Source organism: Crinia signifera, chromosome 1 (genome assembly GCF_055691185.1).
Source record: "Crinia signifera chromosome 1, ASM5569118v1, whole genome shotgun sequence".
NCBI classification, from domain to species: Eukaryota; Metazoa; Chordata; class Amphibia; order Anura; family Myobatrachidae; genus Crinia; species Crinia signifera.
Window position 1 is genome coordinate 9680284 of NC_139217.1, and position 19769 is coordinate 9700052.

A 19769-nucleotide genomic window follows, 5' to 3' on the forward strand; every position below is an offset into this window, starting at 1 on the left:
TCTCATGCCCCCTCTGTCTGTACCCGTACAGTGTGACTGTCTCATGCCCCCTCTGTCTGTACCCGTACAGTGTGACTGTCTCATGCCCCCTCTGTCTGTACCCGTACAGTGTGACTGTCTCATGCCCCCCTGTCTGTACCCGTACAGTGTGACTGTCTCATGCCCCCACTGTCTGTACCCGTACAGTGTGACTGTCTCATACCCCCTCTGTCTGTACCCGTACAGTGTGACTGTCTCATGCCCCCCCTGTCTGTACCCGTACAGTGTGACTGTCTCATGCCCCCCCTGTCTGTACCCGTACAGTGTGACTGTCTCATGCCCCCCCTGTCTGTACCCGTACAGTGTGACTGTCTCATGCCCCCTCTGTCTGTACCCGTACAGTGTGACTGTCTCATGCCCCCTCTGTCTGTACCCGTACAGTGTGACTGTCTCATGCCCCCGCTGTCTGTACCCGTACAGTGTGACTCTCATGCCCCCGCTGTCTGTACCCGTACAGTGTGACTGTCTCATGCCCCCCCTGTCTGTACCCGTACAGTGTGACTGTCTCATACCCCCTCTGTACCCGTACAGTGTGACTGTCTCATGCCCCCCCTGTCTGTACCCGTACAGTGTGACTGTCTCATGCCCCCTCTGTACCCGTACAGTGTGACTGTCTCATGCCCCCACTGTCTGTACCCGTACAGTGTGACTGTCTCATGCCCCCTCTGTCTGTACCCGTACAGTGTGACTGTCTCATGCCCCCGCTGTCTGTACCCGTACAGTGTGACTCTCATGCCCCCGCTGTCTGTACCCGTACAGTGTGACTGTCTCATGCCCCCCCTGTCTGTACCCGTACAGTGTGACTGTCTCATGCCCCCTCTGTACCCGTACAGTGTGACTGTCTCATGCCCCCCCTGTCTGTACCCGTACAGTGTGACTGTCTCATGCCCCCTCTGTACCCGTACAGTGTGACTGTCTCATGCCCCCCCTGTCTGTACCCGTACAGTGTGACTGTCTCATGCCCCCCCTGTCTGTACCCGTACAGTGTGACTGTCTCATGCCCCCTCTGTCTGTACCCGTACAGTGTGACTGTCTCATGCCCCCGCTGTCTGTACCCGTACAGTGTGACTCTCATGCCCCCGCTGTCTGTACCCGTACAGTGTGACTGTCTCATGCCCCCCCCCTGTCTGTCTGTACCCGTACAGTGTGACTGTCTCATGCCCCCCCTGTCTGTACCCGTACAGTGTGACTGTCTCATGCCCCCTCTGTCTGTACCCGTACAGTTTGACTGTCTCATGCCCCCTCTGTCTGTATCCGTACAGTGTGACTGTCTCATGCCCCCCCTGTCTGTACCCGTACAGTGTTGCTGTCTCATGCCCCCCCTGTCTGTACCCGTACAGTGTGACTGTCTCATGCCCCCTCTGTCTGTACCCGTACAGTGTGACTGTCTCATGCCCCCCACTGTCTGTTCCCGTACAGTGTGACTGTCTCATGCCCCCCCTGTCTGTACCCGTACAGTGTGACTGTCTCATGCCCCCACTGTCTGTACCCGTACAGTGTGACTGTCTCATGCCCCCCCGGTCTGTCTGTACCCGTACAGTGTGACTGTCTCATGCCCCCCCTGTCTGTACCCGTACAGTGTGACTGTCTCATGCCCCCTCTGTCTATACCCGTACAGTGTGACTGTCTCATGCCCCCACTGTCTGTACCCGTACAGTGTGACTGTCTCATGCCCCCCCTGTCTGTACCCGTACAGTGTTACTGTCTCATGCCCCCCTGTCTGTACCCGTACAGTGTGACTGTCTCATGCCCCCCCCTCTCTCTACCCGTACAGTGTGACTGTCTCATGCCCCCCTGTCTGTACCCGTACAGTGTGACTGTCTCATGCCCCCCCTGTCTGTCTGTACCCGTACAGTGTGACTGTCTCATGCCCCCCCCCCCCTGTCTGTCTGTACCCGTACAGTGTGACTGTCTCATGCCCCCCCCCCCTGTCTGTACCCGTACAGTGTGACTGTCTCATGCCCCCCCCTGTCTGTACCCGTACAGTGTGACTGTCTCATGCCCCCCCTGTCTGTACCCGTACAGTGTGACTGTCTCATGCCCCCCCCGTCTGTACCCGTACAGTGTGACTGTCTCATGCCCCCCCCTGTCTGTACCCGTACAGTGTGACTGTCTCATGCCCCCTCTGTCTGTACCCGTACAGTGTGACTGTCTCATGCCCCCTCTGTCTGTACCCGTACAGTGTGACTGTCTCATGCCCCCTCGGTCTGTACCCATACAGTGTGACTGTCTCATGCCCCCTCTGTCTGTACCCGTACAGTGTGACTGTCTCATGCCCCCACTGTCTGTACCCGTACAGTGTGACTGTCTCATGCCCCCTCTGTCTGTACCCGTACAGTGTGACTGTCTCATGCCCCCACTGTCTGTACCCGTACAGTGTGACTGTCTCATGCCCCCACTGTCTGTACCCGTACAGTGTGACTGTCTCATGCCCCCACTGTCTGTACCCGTACAGTGTGACTGTCTCATGCCCCCCCTGTCTGTCTGTACCCGTACAGTGTGACTGTCTTATGCCCCCCCTGTCTGTCTGTACCCGTACAGTGTGACTGTCTCATGCCCCCCCTGTCTGTCCCCGTACAGTGTGACTGTCTCATGCCCCCTCTGTCTGTACCCGTACAGTGTGACTCTCATGCCCCTCTGTCTGTACCCATACAGTGTGACTGTCTCATGCCCCCACTGTCTGTACCCGTACAGTATGACTGTCTCTTACCCCCTCTGTCTATATGTTGGAGCTGCTCTGTGTGCTGACCTCTGCCTCTCTCTCTCCCAGCTGGTACAGAATCCCTACCAGTTCGATGTGCTGGTGATGCCAAACCTGTACGGCAATATCATTGATAATCTGGCGGCCGGGCTGGTTGGTGGAGCAGGCGTGGTGCCCGGGGAGAGCTACAGTGCGGAGTACGCCGTGTTTGAGACGGTGAGTAGTGGCGTCTGGCTGGTTGGTGTATTTCTGTGTTACACATACAGCGGCAGGTGCGGAGTGTACAGTAATATGCGCCAGCGGCCCGTCATTGTGGTGCTGTAATATACAGAGGATTTCTAGGAACGGTGTAACGGAGGCCTCCGCACTGATAGCGTACTGGGGAATGTAACGTCATTAGTGTAACGGAGGCTTCCGCACTGATAGCTTACTGGGGAATGTAACGTCATTAGTGTAACGGAGGCCTCCGCACTGATAGCGTACTGGGGAATATAACGTGTAACGGAGGCCTCCGTACTGATAGCGTGCAGGGGAATGTAACGGAGGCCTCCGCACTGATAGCGTACTGGGGAATATAACGTGTAACGGAGGCCTCCGCACTGATAGCGTACTGGGGAATGTAACGTCATTAGTGTAACGGAGGCCTCCGCACTGATAGCGTGCTGGGGAATGTAACGTCATTACTGTAACGGACGCCTCCGCACTGATAGCGTGCTGGGGAATGTAACGGAGGCCTCCGCACTGATAGCGTACTGGGGAATATAACGTGTAACGGAGGCCTCCGTACTGATAGCGTGCAGGGGAATGTAACGGAGGCCTCCGCACTGATAGCGTACTGGGGAATATAACGTCATTAGTGTAACGGAGGCCTCCGCACTGATAGCATACTGGGGAATATAACGTGTAACGGAGGCCTCCGCACTGATAGCGTGCTGGGGAATGTAACGTCATTACTGTAACGGAGGCCTCCGCACTGTTAGCGTGCTGGGGAATGTAATGTCATTAGTGTAACGGAGGCCTCCGCACTGATAGCGTGCTGGGGAATGTAACGGAGGCCTCCGCACTGATAGCGTGCTGGGGAATGTAACGGAGGCCTCCGCACTGATAGTGTGCTGGGGAATGTAACGGAGGCCTCCGCACTGATAGCGTGCTGGGGAATGTAACGTGTAACGGAGGCCTCCGCACTGATAGCGTGCTGGGGAATGTAACGTCATTACTGTAACGGAGGCCTCCGCACTGATAGCGTACTGGGGAATGTAACGTCATTAGTGTAACGGAGGCCTCCGCACTGATAGCGTGCTGGGGAATGTAACGTCATTACTGTAACAGAGGCCTCCGCACTGATAGCGTACTGGGGAATGTAACGTCATTAGTGTAACGGAGGCCTCCGCACTGATAGCGTGCTGGGGAATGTAATGTCATTAGTGTAACGGAGGCCTCCGCACTGATAGCGTGCTGGGGAATGTAACGGAGGCCTCCGCACTGATAGCGTGCTGGGGAATGTAACGGAGGCCTCCGCACTGATAGCGTGCTGGGGAATGTAACGGAGGCCTCCACACTGATAGCGTGCTGGGGAATGTAACGGAGGCCTCCGCACTGATGGGGGAATGTAGCGTGTAACGGAGGCCTCCGCACTGATAGCGTACTGGGGAATGTAACGTGTAACGGAGGCCTCCGCACTGATAGTGTACTGGGGAATGTAACGTGTAACGGAGGCCTCCGCACTGATAGCATACTGGTGAATGTAACGTCATTAGTGTAACGGAGGCCTCCGCACTGATAGCGTTCTGGGGAATGTAACGTGTAACGGAGGCCTCCGCACTGATAGCGTGCTGGGGAATGTAACGTGTAACGGAGGCCTCCGTACTGATAGCGTTCTGGGGAATGTAACGTGTAACGGAGGCCTCCGCACTGATAGCGTACTGGGGAATGTAGCGTGTAATGGAGGCCTCTGCACTGATAGCGTACTGGGGAATGTAGCGTGTAACGGAGGCCTCTGCACTGATAGCGTACTGGGGAATGTAGCGTGTAACGGAGGCCTCCGCACTGATAGCATACTGGGGAATGTAGCGTGTAACGGAGGCCTCCGCACTGATAGCGTGCTGGGGAATGTAACGTGTAACGGAGGCCTCCGCACTGATAGCATACTGGGGAATGTAACATGTAACGGAGGCCTCCGCACTGGTAGCGTGCTGGGGAATGTAACGTGTAACTGAGGCCTCCGCACTGATAGCGTGCTGGGGAATGTAGCGTGTAACTGAGGCCTCCGCACTGATAGCGTACTGGGGAATGTAGCGTGTAACTGAGGCCTCCGCACTGATAGCGTGCTGGGGAATGTAACGGAGGCCTCCGCACTGATAGCGTTCTGGGGAATGTAACGTGTAACGGAGGACTCCGCACGGGAATGTAACGTGTAACGGAGGCCTCCGCACTGATAGCGTTCTGGGGAATGTAACGTGTAACAGAGGCCTCTGCACTGATAGCGTATTGGGGAATGTAGCGTGTAACGGAGGCCTCCGCACTGATAGCGTACTAGGAAATGTAATGTGTAACGGAGGCCTCCGCACTGATAGCGTGCTGGGGAATGTAACGTGTAACGGAGGCCTCCGCACTGATAGCGTGCTGGGGAATGTAACGTGTAACGGAGGCCTCCGCACTGATAGCGTGCTGGGGAATGTAATGTCATTAGTGTAACGGAGGCCTCCGCACTGATAGCGTGCTGGGGAATGTAACGTGTATTGGAGGCCTCCGCACTGATAGCGTGCTGGGGAATGTAACGTGTAACGGAGGCCTCCGCACTGATAGCGTTCTGGGGAATGTAACGTGTAACGGAGGCCTCCGCACTGATAGCGTGCTGGGGAATGTAATGTCATTAGTGTAACGGAGGCCTCCGCACTGATAGCGTGCTGGGGAATGTAACGTGTAACGGAGGCCTCTGCACTGATAGCATACTGGGGAATGTAACGTGTAACGGAGGCCTCCGCACTGATAGCGTACTGGGGAATGTAGCGTGTAACGGAGGCCTCTGCACTGATAGCGTACTGGGGAATGTAGCGTGTAACGGAGGCCTCTGCACTGATAGCGTACTGGGGAATGTAGCGTGTAACGGAGGCCTCCGCACTGATAGCGTACTGGGGAATGTAGCGTGTAACGGAGGCCTCCGCACTGATAGCGTTCTGGGGAATGTAACGTGTAACGGAGGCCTCCGCACTGATAGCGTGCTGGGGAATGTAACGTGTAACGGAGGCCTCCGCACTGATAGCGTTCTGGGGAATGTAACGTGTAACGGAGGCCTCCGTACTGATAGCGTTCTGGGGAATGTAACGTGTAACGGAGGCCTCCGTACTGATAGCGTACTGGGGAATGTAACGTGTAACGGAGGCCTCCGCACTGATAGCGTACTGGAGAATGTAACGTGTAACGGAGGCCTCCGCACTGATAGCGTACTGGGGAATGTAACGTGTAACGGAGGCCTCCGCACTGATAGCGTTCTGGGGAATGTAACGTGTAACGGAGGCCTCCGCACTGATAGCGTACTGGGGAATGTAACGTGTAACGGAGGCCTCCGCACTGATAGCGTTCTGGGGAATGTAACGTGTAACGGAGGCCTCCGCACTGATAGCGTTCTGGGGAATGTAACGTGTAACGGAGGCCTCCGCACTGATAGCGTTCTGGGGAATGTAACGTGTAACGGAGGCCTCCGCACTGATAGCGTGCTGGGGAATGTAACGTGTAACGGAGGCCTCCGTACTGATAGCGTTCTGGGGAATGTAATGTGTAACGGAGGCCTCCGTACTGATAGCGTTCTGGGGAATGTAACGTGTAACGGAGGCCTCCGCACTGATAGCGTACTGGGGAATGTAACGTGTAACGGAGGCCTCCGCACTGATAGCATACTAGGGAATGTAACGTGTAACGGAGGCCTCCGCACTGATAGCGTACTGGGGAATGTAACATGTAACGGAGGCCTCCGCACTGATAGCGTACTGGGCAATGTAATGTTATTGGAGTAACAGGGGTGCATGCTGGGAAAGGTATTATCCTGACTTCCCCTCCTCTGTCCGGCCATAGGTACAGCAAACACTTCCCAGTGCTCCCATGTCACACCCCCAGATCCCACCCTGGTAGTCTATTGCAGATAAGGCCCCTGACATACCTGTGTGTCCCCCACTTCTGACCTGTCATTACCCATGAATCTCTGCACCCATTGGTCATTATACTGCAATGTGTGATTGTGTGTTCTCACCACAGGGCGCCCGCCATCCCTTTGCCCAGGCTGTGGGCAGGAACATCGCTAATCCAACCGCCATGTTGCTGACTGCCACAAACATGTTGCGTCACCTCAAGTAAGTAAGAGTGTTTGGTCAGGTTAGGATCACCATTGGTTGTGTCACATGACTATGCCTGGTGGCTCCTGTCATGTGACTGCATAGTGATGTCATGTGACAGAGGCAGGCATGGCCATTGTGATGACAACGAGGGTGTACTGTGGTGTTTGGGGAATGTACATGTACTATTGGCATGTAACGTGTACTGGACCAGTAATTTGGTTATGACTCATACTCCCTATATTGAGTTAACGAATGTTTACATAGTAATGGCTTCCACAATGCAGGATGTGTGACGTGTAACAATGTTCTATGTTCCTTGCCTCACCTTCAGCCTCGAGTATCACTCCAGTCTGATCTCGGATGCAGTGAGGAAGGTGATTAAACAGGGAAAGGTGAGACACTGTTCTGTATGACTAACGCAAGATTAACATTGGGTGTCCCCCTAACGCATATACTTCTGTTGTGATTACATACAAGCTCAGTACTGGCCTTTACCTGCGCTGGGACACAATGACTGTCTGCTGACTCCACTCTACATACCTGCACATTACTTACTATGTAACATCTCTGCCTGGTGGCTGACCGCTTCCTAACCCCGCTCTGCCTGTTCATACCTGCTTCCTGATTCTTCTCTCCCGTCTCTGCCTGCTCATACCTGCTTCCCGATTCTTCTCTCCTGTCTCTGCCTGCTCATACCTGCTTCCCGATTCTTCTCTCCCGTCTCTGCCTGCTCATACCTGCTTCCCGACATCTCTCTCCCGTCTCTGCCTGCTCATACCTGCTTCCCGACCCCTCTCTCCCATCTCTGCCTGCTCGTACCTGCTTCCCGATTCTTCTCTCCTGTCTCTGCCTGCTCATACCTGCTTCCCGATTCTTCTCTCCCGTCTCTGCCTGCTCATACCTGCTTCCCGACATCTCTCTCCCGTCTCTGCCTGCTCATACCTGCTTCCCGACCCCTCTCTCCCATCTCTGCCTGCTCGTACCTGCTTCCCGATTCTTCTCTCCCATCTCTGCCTGCTCATACCTGCTTCCCGATTCTTCTCTCCCGTCTCTGCCTGCTCATACCTGCTTCCCGATTCTTCTCTCCTGTCTCTGCCTGCTCATACCTGCTTCCCGATTCTTCTCTCCTGTCTCTGCCTGCTCATACCTGCTTCCCGATTCTTCTCTCCTGTATCTGCCTGCTCATACCTGCTTCCCGATTCTTCTCTCCTGTCTCTGCCTGCTCATACCTGCTTCCCGATTCTTCTCTCCTGTCTCTGCCTGCTCATACCTGCTTCCCGACCCCTCTCTCCCGTCTCTGCCTGCTCATACCTGCTTCCCGACCCCTCTCTCCTGTCTCTGCCTGCTCATACCTGCTTCCCGATTCTTCTCTCCTGTCTCTGCCTGCTCATACCTGCTTCCCGACCCCTCTCTCCCGTCTCTGCCTGCTCATACCTGCTTCCCGACCCCTCTCTCCTGTCTCTGCCTGCTCATACCTGCTTCCCGATTCTTCTCTCCTGTCTCTGCCTGCTCATACCTGCTTCCCGACCCCTCTCTCCCGTCTCTGCCTGCTCATACCTGCTTCCCGACCCCTCTCTCCCGTCTCTGCCTGCTCATACCTGCTTCCCGATTCTTCTCTCCCGTCTCTGCCTGCTCATACCTGCTTCCCGACCCCTCTCTCCCGTCTCTGCCTGCTCATACCTGCTTCCCGATTCTTCTCTCCCGTCTCTGCCTGCTCATACCTGCTTCCCGACCCCTCTCTCCCGTCTCTGCCTGCTCATACCTGCTTCCCAACCCCTCTCCTGTCTCTGCCTGGTATCTGCTTCCCGACCCCTTTCTCCTGTCATTTTGACTCTGGAGCGGGAGTGTGTATGTAATTATGTGTGTAACAGGGAACAGTTTGAGGGTGGCGGTGGGTGTGTAATGGGGCAGTCGCTGGAGTGGGTGGATGTGGAACAGGCTGGTGCAGGAGTAGGTGGAACAGGGGAGTTAGAGTGAGATGAGGGTGGAACGGCTTAGGCGCTGGAGTGAGATATGGAGTGCGTGGGTGGAAAGGCTGGAGAGCCGGAGTGAAAAGTGTAGTGGGTGGGTGGAAAGGCTCGGGCGCTGGAGTGAGATGTGGAGCGGGAGGGTGCGTGGAACGGCTTGAGCACTGGAGTGAGATGTGAAGTGGAAAGGCTCAGGCGCTGGAGTGGGTGGGTGGAAAGGCTTGGACGCTGGAGTGAGATGTGGAGCGGGAGGGTGCGTGGAACGTCTTGAGCGCTGGAGTGAGATGTGAAGCGGAAAGGCTCAGGCGCTGGAGTGAGAGGGTGGGTGGAATGGCTCGGGCGCTGGAGTGAGATGTGGAACGGCTAGGGTGCTGGAGTGAGATGTGGAGCGGCTTGGGTGCTGGAGTGAGATGGGGAGCGGAGGGTGGGTGGAATGGCTCGGGCGCTGGAGTGAGATGTGGAACGGCTCGGGTGCTGGAGTGAGATGGGGAGCGGGAGGGTGGGTGGAATGGCTCGGGCGCTGGAGTGAGATGTGGAACGGCTCGGGCGCTGGAGTGAGATGTGGAACGGCTCGGGCGCTGGAGTGAGATGTGGAACGGCTCGGGCGCTGGAGTGAGATGTGGAACGGCTCGGGCGCTGGAGTGAGATGTGGAACGGCTCGGGTGCTGGAGTGAGATGGGGAGCGGGAGGGTGGGTGGAATGGCTCGGGCGCTGGAGTGAGATGTGGAACGGCTCGGGTGCTGGAGTGAGATGGGGAGCGGGAGGGTGGGTGGAATGGCTCGGGCGCTGGAGTGAGATGTGGAACGGCTCGGGCGCTGGAGTGAGATGTGGAACGGCTCGGGCGCTGGAGTGAGATGTGGAACGGCTCGGGTGCTGGAGTGAGATGGGGAGCGGGAGGGTGGGTGGAATGGCTCGGGCGCTGGAGTGAGATGTGGAACGGCTCGGGTGCTGGAGTGAGATGGGGAGCGGGAGGGTGGGTGGAATGGCTCGGGCGCTGGAGTGAGATGTGGAACGGCTCGGGCGCTGGAGTGAGATGTGGAACGGCTCGGGCGCTGGAGTGAGATGTGGAACGGCTCGGGCGCTGGAGTGAGATGTGGAACGGCTCGGGCGCTGGAGTGAGATGTGGAACGGCTCGGGCGCTGGAGTGAGATGTGGAACGGCTCGGGTGCTGGAGTGAGATGGGGAGCGGCTCGGGTGCTGGAGTGAGATGTGGAGCGGCTCGGGTGCTGGAGTGAGATGTGAAGCGGAAAGGCTCAGGTGCTGGAGTGAGAGGGTGGGTAGAATGGCTCGGGTGCTGGAGTGAGATGGGGAGCGGGAGGGTGGGTGGAACGGCTCGGGTGCTGGAGTGAGATGGGGAGCGGCTCGGGTGCTGGAGTGAGACGTGGAACGACTAGGGTGCTGGAGTGAGATGGGGAGCGGCTCGGGTGCTGGAGTGAGATGGGGAGCGGGAGGGTGGGTGGAACGGCTCGGGTGCTGGAGTGAAATGTATGGGAGAGGGGGGTGTTCAGATTCCCAGCCGTGGAGGGAGATGGGAGGAGACTGACTGTAGTGTTGGACATTGGAGTGAGTCGGTGTAAATGGCCTCAGTGTGAGCTTATTGGACAGAGCAGATCCCAGACTTGCTGCACTTTACCGTCACCTCTTTTCAGTTTTGTTTTTCCCCCCTTTGTTCTGTACGTGCTGCCGCCTCCTCCTGTAGGTACGGACGCGGGACATGGGCGGATATTCCACTACCACGGACTTCATCAAGGCTGTGACTGACAGTTTGCATGCCCGTTACTCCTACTAGCCCCACCCACCCATCCATCCATCCATCCTGCCTGCTTCTCTTCCACGCTGCTCTGCCTTGTACATCTGACTGAGAGTCCGGAACTGCTGCCACATTACGTGCCATGTGTTCTGTACGTTCCCGTAGCCAGATTCATAGGTTTCCCGGTATGATGGGTCCCGATGTCCTCTGCCACCTGTATATTTCTATCCAGATATAATGTACATAATATATATATAGGATAGCCATGTGTATAGTGTATTCCCAGCACATCGGGAGGTCTGTGATTGTTGTACCAGCGATGACCTGACAATGGTATTAAACTGAATTGAGTTTAAACACATTCTAAGACTTTCCTTCTTCTAGTTCTGTCTGATGATTAGATCCGTTCCCTGCTGGGTAATGTCTGTGTCACCGCGGTGCAGAGTCAGGTGCTCAAATCAGGGTCCACACGCAACTCCATACATACATACATACATACATACATACATACATACCCGCAAAAAGCCCAGGCCCCGCATCAGGGCACGGACTCTAATCTAACAGCAGCTAGTCCACACATATGTACTAAGCCTTGCACAGCGGAGAGATATGAACTACCTACCAGGCCCCGCATCAGGGCACGGACTCTAATCTAACAGAGCAGCTAGTCCGCACATATGTACTAAGCCTCGCACAGCGGAGAGGTATAAACTACCTACCAGGCCCCACATCAGGGCACGGACTCTAATCTAACAGAGCAGTAGTCCGCACATATGTACTAAGCCTTGCACAGCTAGAGGTATAAACTACCTACCAGGCCCCGCATCAGGGCATGGACTCTAATCTAACAGAGCAGCTAGTCCGCACATATGTACTAAGCCTTGCACAGCGGAGAGGTATAAACTACCTACCAGGCCCCGCATCAGGGCATGGACTCTAATGTAACAGAGCAGCTAGTCCGCACATATGTACTAAGCCTCGCACAGCGGAGAGGGATAAACTACCTACCAGGCCCCGCATCAGGGCACGGACTCTGATCTAACAGAGCAGCTTGTCCACACATATGTACTAAGCCTTGCACAGCGGAGAGGTATAAACTACCTACCAGGCCCCGTGTCGGGGCACGGACTCTAATCTAACAGCAGCTAGTCCACACATATGTACTAAGCCTTGCACAGCGGAGAGGTATAAACTACCTACCAGGCCCCGCATCAGGGCACGGACTCTGATCTAACAGAGCAGCTAGTCTGCACATATGTACTAAGCCTCGCACAGCTAGAGGTATAAACTACCTACCAGGCCCCGCATCAGGGCACGGACTCTAATCTAACAGCAGCTAGTCCACACATATGTACTAAGCCTTGCACAGCGGAGAGGTATAAACTACCTACCAGGCCCCGCATCAGGGCACGGACTCTAATCTAACAGCAGCTAGTCCACACATATGTACTAAGCCTTGCACAGCGGAGAGGTATAAACTACCTACCAGGCCCCGCATCAGGGCACGGACTCTAATCTAACAGAGCAGCTAGTCCGCACATATGTACTAAGCCTCGCACAGCGGAGAGGTATAAACTACCTACCAGGCCCCGCATCAGGGCACGGACTCTAATCTAACAGAGCAGCTAGTCCACACATATGCACTAAGCCTTGCACAGCGGAGAGGTATAAACTACCTACCAGGCCCGGCATCAGGGCACGGACTCTGATCTAACAGAGCAGCTTGTCCGCACATATGTACTAAGCCTCGCACAGCAGAGAGGTATAAACTACCTACCAGGCCCCGCATCAGGGCACGGACTCTAATCTAACAGAGCAGCTAGTCCGCACATATGTACTAAGCCTCGCACAGCGGAGAGGTATAAACTACCTACCAGGCCCCGCATCAGGGCACGGACTCTAATCTAACAGAGCAGCTTGTCCGCACATATGTACTAAGCCTCGCACAGCAGAGAGGTATAAACTACCTACCAGGCCCCGCATCAGGGCACGGACTCTAATCTAACAGAGCAGCTAGTCCACACATATGTACTAAGCCTTGCACAGCGGAGAGGTATAAACTACCTACCAGGCCCCGCATCAGGGCACGGACTCTAATCTAACAGAGCAGCTAGTCCGCACATATGTACTAAGCCTTGCACAGCGGAGAGGTATAAACTACCTACCAGGCCCCGCATCAGGGCACGGACTCTAATCTAACAGAGCAGCTAGTCCGCACATATGTACTAAGCCTCGCACAGCGGAGAGGTATAAACTACCTACCAGGCCCGCATCAGGGCACGGACTCTAATCTAACAGAGCAGCTAGTCCGCACATATGTACTAAGCCTTGCACAGCGGAGAGATATAAACTACCTACCAGGCCCCGTGTCGGGGCACGGACTCTAATCTAACAGAGCAGCTAGTCCGCACATATGTACTAAGCCTTGCACAGCGGAGAGGTATAAACTACCTACCAGGCCCCGCATCAGGGCACGGACTCTAATCTAACAGCAGCTAGTCCGCACATATGTACTAAGCCTTGCACAGCGGAGAGGTATAAACTACCTCCCAGGCCCCGCATCAGGGCACGGACTCTAATCTAACAGAGCAGCTAGTCCGCACATATGTACTAAGCCTTGCACAGCGGAGAGGTATAAACTACCTACCAGGCCCCGATAGCACAGCTGGTAATATGGAAGCTAGGAGCTGATCGGCTGCCCGCCATAAGGGGTATAGTAAACCTGTACTTAGTGTGCCGGGACCTGCATCTGATTCGCAGGCATTACAGAAGCTTCTTGCAGATGAGTTCTCATGACAAAGCTGGACTTCCATGCGTCATTCAGATGTGGCCCCTGAAACTCTTCTGGCAGACCAAGTGGCCCTAACACCCAGCACCTGCTTCCTCTGGGAGATCGAGGGAAATCTTCTCTTAGCCTGGATACCCCCACCAGAAGACCACAGCAGCACACCGCCAGGCACCTCTGTCTCATGCTCAGCAGATGGGGAGTCTGCAAACCCTGGCTGCCTGCCTCTGGACACAGGACAAAACAATGCACCAATCAGGAGCGCACACCAACCACACGGTATTCAGCATGTTCCAAGACTTTAGAGAACACCTACGGTGTGAGCGTTCCGCAGAGTGTACGCACCAAGGTGCGCTGTTGGATACAGCTCAGGTGGGATCAGTGATGGAGCGGTAACACAGTGGGCATTCCAGGACGGCACTGGGAGGCGGCCTGAAGTGTACGTGGTGTGATATACTTACCTGCTTCCAAAGGGAGGTATAGGGAAGATACAAGTGGCAATGGTGGTTTCTCTAGAACCGGTGCCAGTGTTACAGCGAGCATGGGCGCTAATATGGGGGCATCACAGGACTATCGCATTCAGACGCACGTGGTACTAAAGGGGAGGGCTGACACTAGCATTTGCATTTATTGCACCCACGGCTCAACCAACTGACGCCATGTTGCCCACCTCCGATTGAGACCGAAAGGTGAAAGGGGTTAGAAATGCGGCTTCAATATCCATATTCAGTGCCAAGAAGTGTTATATCCAGCTTACTGTATAATATCCCAACCAGCCAACGTTTCTCCCCCAGTGCAGCAATGTAGCCAGCACCACTGCCCTGAATATAACACAGGTGCTGAAATGCCGTCACCATCCGACCAATGAGCAGGGTGATCCATCTGTAGAAAAGAAATAGATATACACTCTAGCGCTATCCTGAGATTATACCGGTTGCATACACCTAGTATATAATTTTTCTGTTATTTTTGGGGCCTCAGTCCTTCTCGTGAACACCCTTTTGAGACCTTACTGACCTTAAGTCAGGTCCCTATTTTCACATAAAGGTATCTTTCTTTTCGGAATACACCTTCACTTCACGATTCCCTTTGTCCAAATATTTCCAAAGTAAAGAACGTCCTACTGATTACTGACCTTCAATTAAGGCCCTATTTTCACATCAAAGGTATCTTTACTTTGCGACAACGGTACTTCCACAATCCCTTGATTCAAACGTCCACACACCCTGTGTATTAGGCTCAACACTCACCTCTATATGAGGCCCTATGTTCACTGCAAGGTTTCTTTATTGGAGACCACCGTACACGCTGTTCTCAATGGTAAAAATCTCCAAACACGGGGAATTCAGTATAAAGAATTTATTCCATCCAACATGCAAAAAACATAGTAAAAAGTTCCAAAAGATTAAAAAAGTACCCACACAGGGATGGTGTAAGACCACAATTACCCTCCTCCTACATCCGGATAACGGAAGAGAGTATTACTAGGTGAAAAAGGGCTGTATCAGATAGCCTGAAACGCGTTGGTGAGAGGAGGAAGGCACAGCAGATGGTGAGACCATATACTTTTTTCATCTAGTAATACTCTCTTCCGTTATCCGGATGTAGGAGGAGGGTAATTGTGGTCTTACACCATCCCTGTGTGGGTACTTTTTTAATCTTTTGGAACTTTTTACTATGTTTTTTGCATGTTGGATGGAATAAATTCTTTATACTGAATTCCCCGTGTTTGGAGATTTTTACCATTGAGAACAGCGTGTACGGTGGTCTCCAATAAAGAAACCTTGCAGTGAACATAGGGCCTCATATAGAGGTGAGTGTTGAGCCTAATACACAGGGTGTGTGGACGTTTGAATCAAGGGATTGTGGAAGTACCGTTGTCGCAAAGTAAAGATACCTTTGATGTGAAAATAGGGCCTTAATTGAAGGTCAGTAATCAGTAGGACGTTCTTTACTTTGGAAATATTTGGACAAAGGGAATCGTGAAGTGAAGGTGTATTCCGAAAAGAAAGATACCTTTATGTGAAAATAGGGACCTGACTTAAGGTCAGTAAGGTCTCAAAAGGGTGTTCACGAGAAGGACTGAGGCCCCAAAAATAACAGAAAAATTATATACTAGGTGTATGCAACCGGTATAATCTCAGGATAGCGCTAGAGTGTATATCTATTTCTTTTCTACATATGCTCCTTGGGAAACTGGTGTCCCACAGATATACATATAGCTGCAATCTTTGGCGCAAACCACCTACCTGTAACCCCTTTTGTTTACAGGGTGATCCATCTGTCTCATCTTTCACCCCCTAAGTAGTGACCCCAGCTGGCCCGGGCCAACCCATTCCAACATCTAGGGTATAATGGTGCGGCTGCTCAGTGCCACATTGTCTGGCCTGTACCATCTTCTCTGTCATGCCCCATAAGTAGCTTCTGAGCTGTATACGGCACCGTCCTGTGAGTGCACCATCTCTATTGCAGAAGAAGGTCCATTGTGTCAGGTGCTGTGCATGTGGGTAAGGCTGTACCAAGCATGGCTGTCCTGGGTGGGGAGCCTGGAGGAGAAGACAATTCTCTCACACAACACAGTATGGCCTCCTGGTCGGAGTGACATCGAGACTAGGGGCCGACGGAGGTGCTCATGTTCTGTGCCAGCGCATAACCAGAATTGTGGGCCATGCATATTTGTTTGGACATATAAATAACCCCTATTTTCAGACTCTCAACCAAGGCCTGGATCCCTACTGGTGCCTGATGATAGTGCGGACAGCTATGAAATCCAGCACTTGTGCATCGCACTGTAGAAGCACACAACCCTGAATATAGATGATTATACACATTTACTTCTATGTTGGGGGTGTATGGAGCTCTCCCTGCCGACATAGGTATATACACACACACTCCCGTCGGTACCTGCATTGCATAAATACTCTAGTAACACGGGGGGTAGACGGCGCCTCTTCTTGGCAGGAAAAGAACAGTAGAACTCGGTGCGGCTGAATGGAGACATTTCTGCTTCCGCTTTTACTGGTGGGAATTATGCTGGAGAGAGAAACTATAACGGGATTTTGGGAAAATGTTCTTTATGCAAACAATTATTGTCAACAAATAAAAATCCTCTTTATTAAGAGAGGATTTTTATTTGTTTACAATGTTCAGATTAATAGTGAGTTTCCCTGGTGTGTTATAGAATGTACAGGGCTCTAGGACACTATGAGGGGGGGGATCCAGGTCAGCACAATGTGCAATTGCATTCCATAGAGGCTCACAGGTAAATAGGCAATGCTGGGCTACGGTGGAGTGGAGCAAGGACACCCATTACTACCCAGACGCCCAACTTTGCATTTCCCATGAACCAAACCAGTCTCCAGAATTATTCCCACAACCAGGAACCTAAGGGCATCACTTCCAAACACACCAGGTAGAGCACCTCACAACATCAGGCGCTCCCTGGGTTGGAGATCAGCATCTCTCCTAATTACAAGTTTCCCTGCATTTGGTCATCCTTATGGGACGTTTATCTGGAGACATCATAGGAACGGACACAGGACATTAAACAGGCGGACTGTGGGTGACTATCCTTGCTCTCATCGCTACATTGTGGTACCCTGAATTTTAATGAGATATATGTTTTATTGTAATATCCGAATGTTTTAGAATTGTTTTATTAAATGATTTAAATACATATTCACACCTGTTGCATGTTTTGAGTGAGCGCGGTCTCAACCTCCTTTTTCTCTTGTATTACTTTTTTTTTTGGGTCTGACTTCCCAAAGTTTAGAGACCGCTGCTCCAGCGGGACAACCCCTCCCAGGCGCCCCTACAGGACACTTTGGTGACCGACCCTTTTTCTACAATGCTGGGCTACCATATTTAATTGCATTCCCTCCGGTATTGTTAAGCCATTGGAATGACCGCTTTCTTGTATCTCACAGGTTCGGACAACAGATATGGGAGGATACGCCACATCTCTGGATTACACGCAGGCTGTCATTTCCAACCTCAATTCCTAGCTATCATAAAAAAACAGGGTAGACTAGATGCAACCAAGTGGGTCATACTCTATATTTATGTCCTTCATTAACAGCTGTGTGCTACCCCCTATCGCCAGCTATATTCTAGCTTGTACCTGCCGTGGACAGTATAGGCTGCAGTATGTATTCCCAGCTAGTGGGCTGATTGTATCACTGTGTTATTTAAGCTGAATAAAAGATGCTTAGACAAAAATTGTAACGGTTCCGCTTCTAATTCTACAGCCCCATTCTGTGCTACATCGCTGAGAGATACATATGTTTCATAGGTACCCACCATTCCAGTGGCACCATCAACATATTCAGTCAGGCACTAGCTACAGGAGTAAGTCCAGAGGACTGGAAGAGAGCAAATGTTTTCCCACTGCACAAAAGTGGAAACAAGGAAGAAGTGAGTACTGACCAGCGAGCCTTGCAATGGTAGTAGAGAAAACTTAAGGGATCCCAAACAGCATAGATGGGGGGGGGGGAGTTTGCAGGGACATTGATCACTGGGGTACTCACATTCGGCTGCTTTTTTTGCCCAATAGGTAATGGGGAAAAGAGGCACTAACAGGTGCACACTCTCCCACCTCCGCAATAGCGCCCACAAAGCAACCAGATGCTGGGCTTTAATGCAAACTGTCCCACCATCTCCCCTGTCATACAACCGCTGGTCCCCTAATCAGAATCTGCAGCTTGGCCGTGGACGGGGTTTGGATGGCGCCATTACGCTAGTGCGGGAACTGGGCGTGGACTGTCTAGGCCACATAGTGGTTTAACACTCAGCGGCAGCCATCTTTATTCTCGGACACCGCAGAATGGAGCTGCTGATTCCTGCTTGTACTTGTACAAGGCTAGGTTTGACAGTAGACGGTCGGGAAGGGGCCTTTTGGGTGGGAAGCATTCATCTCACTACTACTCAACAGTGAGGTGAAGTACCGTCGGTGACCACTAGAGCTCACACTGACCAAATTGACAGTAAAAAAATCTGTTTCAAACTTGCTGGATATGGAGCTGTGAAGACAGATCGGAGGTAGGTAACAGATAGGGCAGTGATGGCTAACCTTGACACGCCAGCTGTTTTTGAACTACACATCCCAGCATGCCCTGCTACAGTTTTACTATTTGGCCATGCTAAAACTGCTGCAGGGCATGCTGGGATGTATAGTTCAACAAGAGCTGGAGTGTCAAGGTTAGCCATCCCTGAGATAGGGACTAAAGGCACCCATACACTGGGCCGATTTGTCATAAGGACACCCATACACTGGGCCGATTTGTCATAAGGACAAGTCGGACCAGTTTGCCCAGAGCCCCCCCCCCCCCCCCCCCCCCCCCCGGGATGCTCACGTGTGATCTGGCACTTGATGTGCCATTTTTTATGCAATGAATCATTGCATGTAGTTCTCCCGGGGAGCTGCTGCAGTGGTGGGGAGCGGGGTACGGCTAGCTGGTGGTGATGGCGGAGGGGCGGGCAGCGGGGTCTGTCTGAGCTGGAGCTTGCTGGTTGTGGCTGAGTTTTAGCCAACCAATAGCAAGCCAGTCATTTCAAAATATTCAGCTGCCCCATCCCGCCTCTCGGCAAAATGCCTCTACAAGCTCCACCCACCGCACGGATGGACCCCGCTGCACGGGAAGGAGGTTCCAGGACGGGTGGTCGGATGGCCAGCAGGTCCAACCACCTGCTTGGGTCCGATGCGCATGGGATCGTGCATTGGACCTGAGGGGACATCAAACCGAGACGATTTAGGACGATTTCACAGCCAGATTGGGCATCTTAAGTCATCATTTCCACAGGCGTTTAACATATATACATAAACCCCGCTCAAATGCTTAGAAAGCTAGTCTGCTACCTTGTAATTGCCTCTGCATTTGCAGATGTGTGAGAGAGCTGCCAGCAGGTAGTGTTTTGGAGACGCACAAACGCTCACTAGACATATATATATATATATATATATATATATATATATATATATATATATATATATATATATATATATATATATAATTAATATATATATATATATATATATATAGAGGTTGTGTTGCGGCTTGGCACTCCAGCTTTCAAGTACAGCTCCCCAGGTGCCCTCCAGATACAAAAGATAGCCAGATGGTATAAAAATTATACTCAGACAGCGGCACTCAATGGGTGTTAGAAAAGATATATTCCCCGCTTGAAATATATCTTTTCT

The 19769-nt window shown here is 52.8% G+C and overlaps 1 protein-coding gene across 2 annotated transcripts in view; it reads left to right on the top strand.

The window, feature by feature from the left end:
• IDH3B (isocitrate dehydrogenase (NAD(+)) 3 non-catalytic subunit beta) overlaps window positions 1-18750 on the top strand; it is a 31138-nt gene extending 12388 nt beyond the window's left edge. Inside the window, exons 9-12 of one of the 2 annotated variants that reach the window (XM_083173178.1) lie at window positions 2810-2956; window positions 6992-7086; window positions 7403-7463; window positions 10738-11333. In XM_083173178.1, coding sequence (XP_083029304.1) covers window positions 2810-2956; window positions 6992-7086; window positions 7403-7463; window positions 10738-10827 — 393 coding nt within the window. In that variant the 3' untranslated portion in view covers window positions 10828-11333. Of the gene's footprint in view, window positions 1-2809; window positions 2957-6991; window positions 7087-7402; window positions 7464-10737; window positions 11334-17499 lie in introns of those variants that run through there. The other variant, XM_083173253.1, reaches the window with a different exon arrangement.
• The last annotated feature ends 1019 nt before the right edge of the window (window positions 18751-19769 follow it).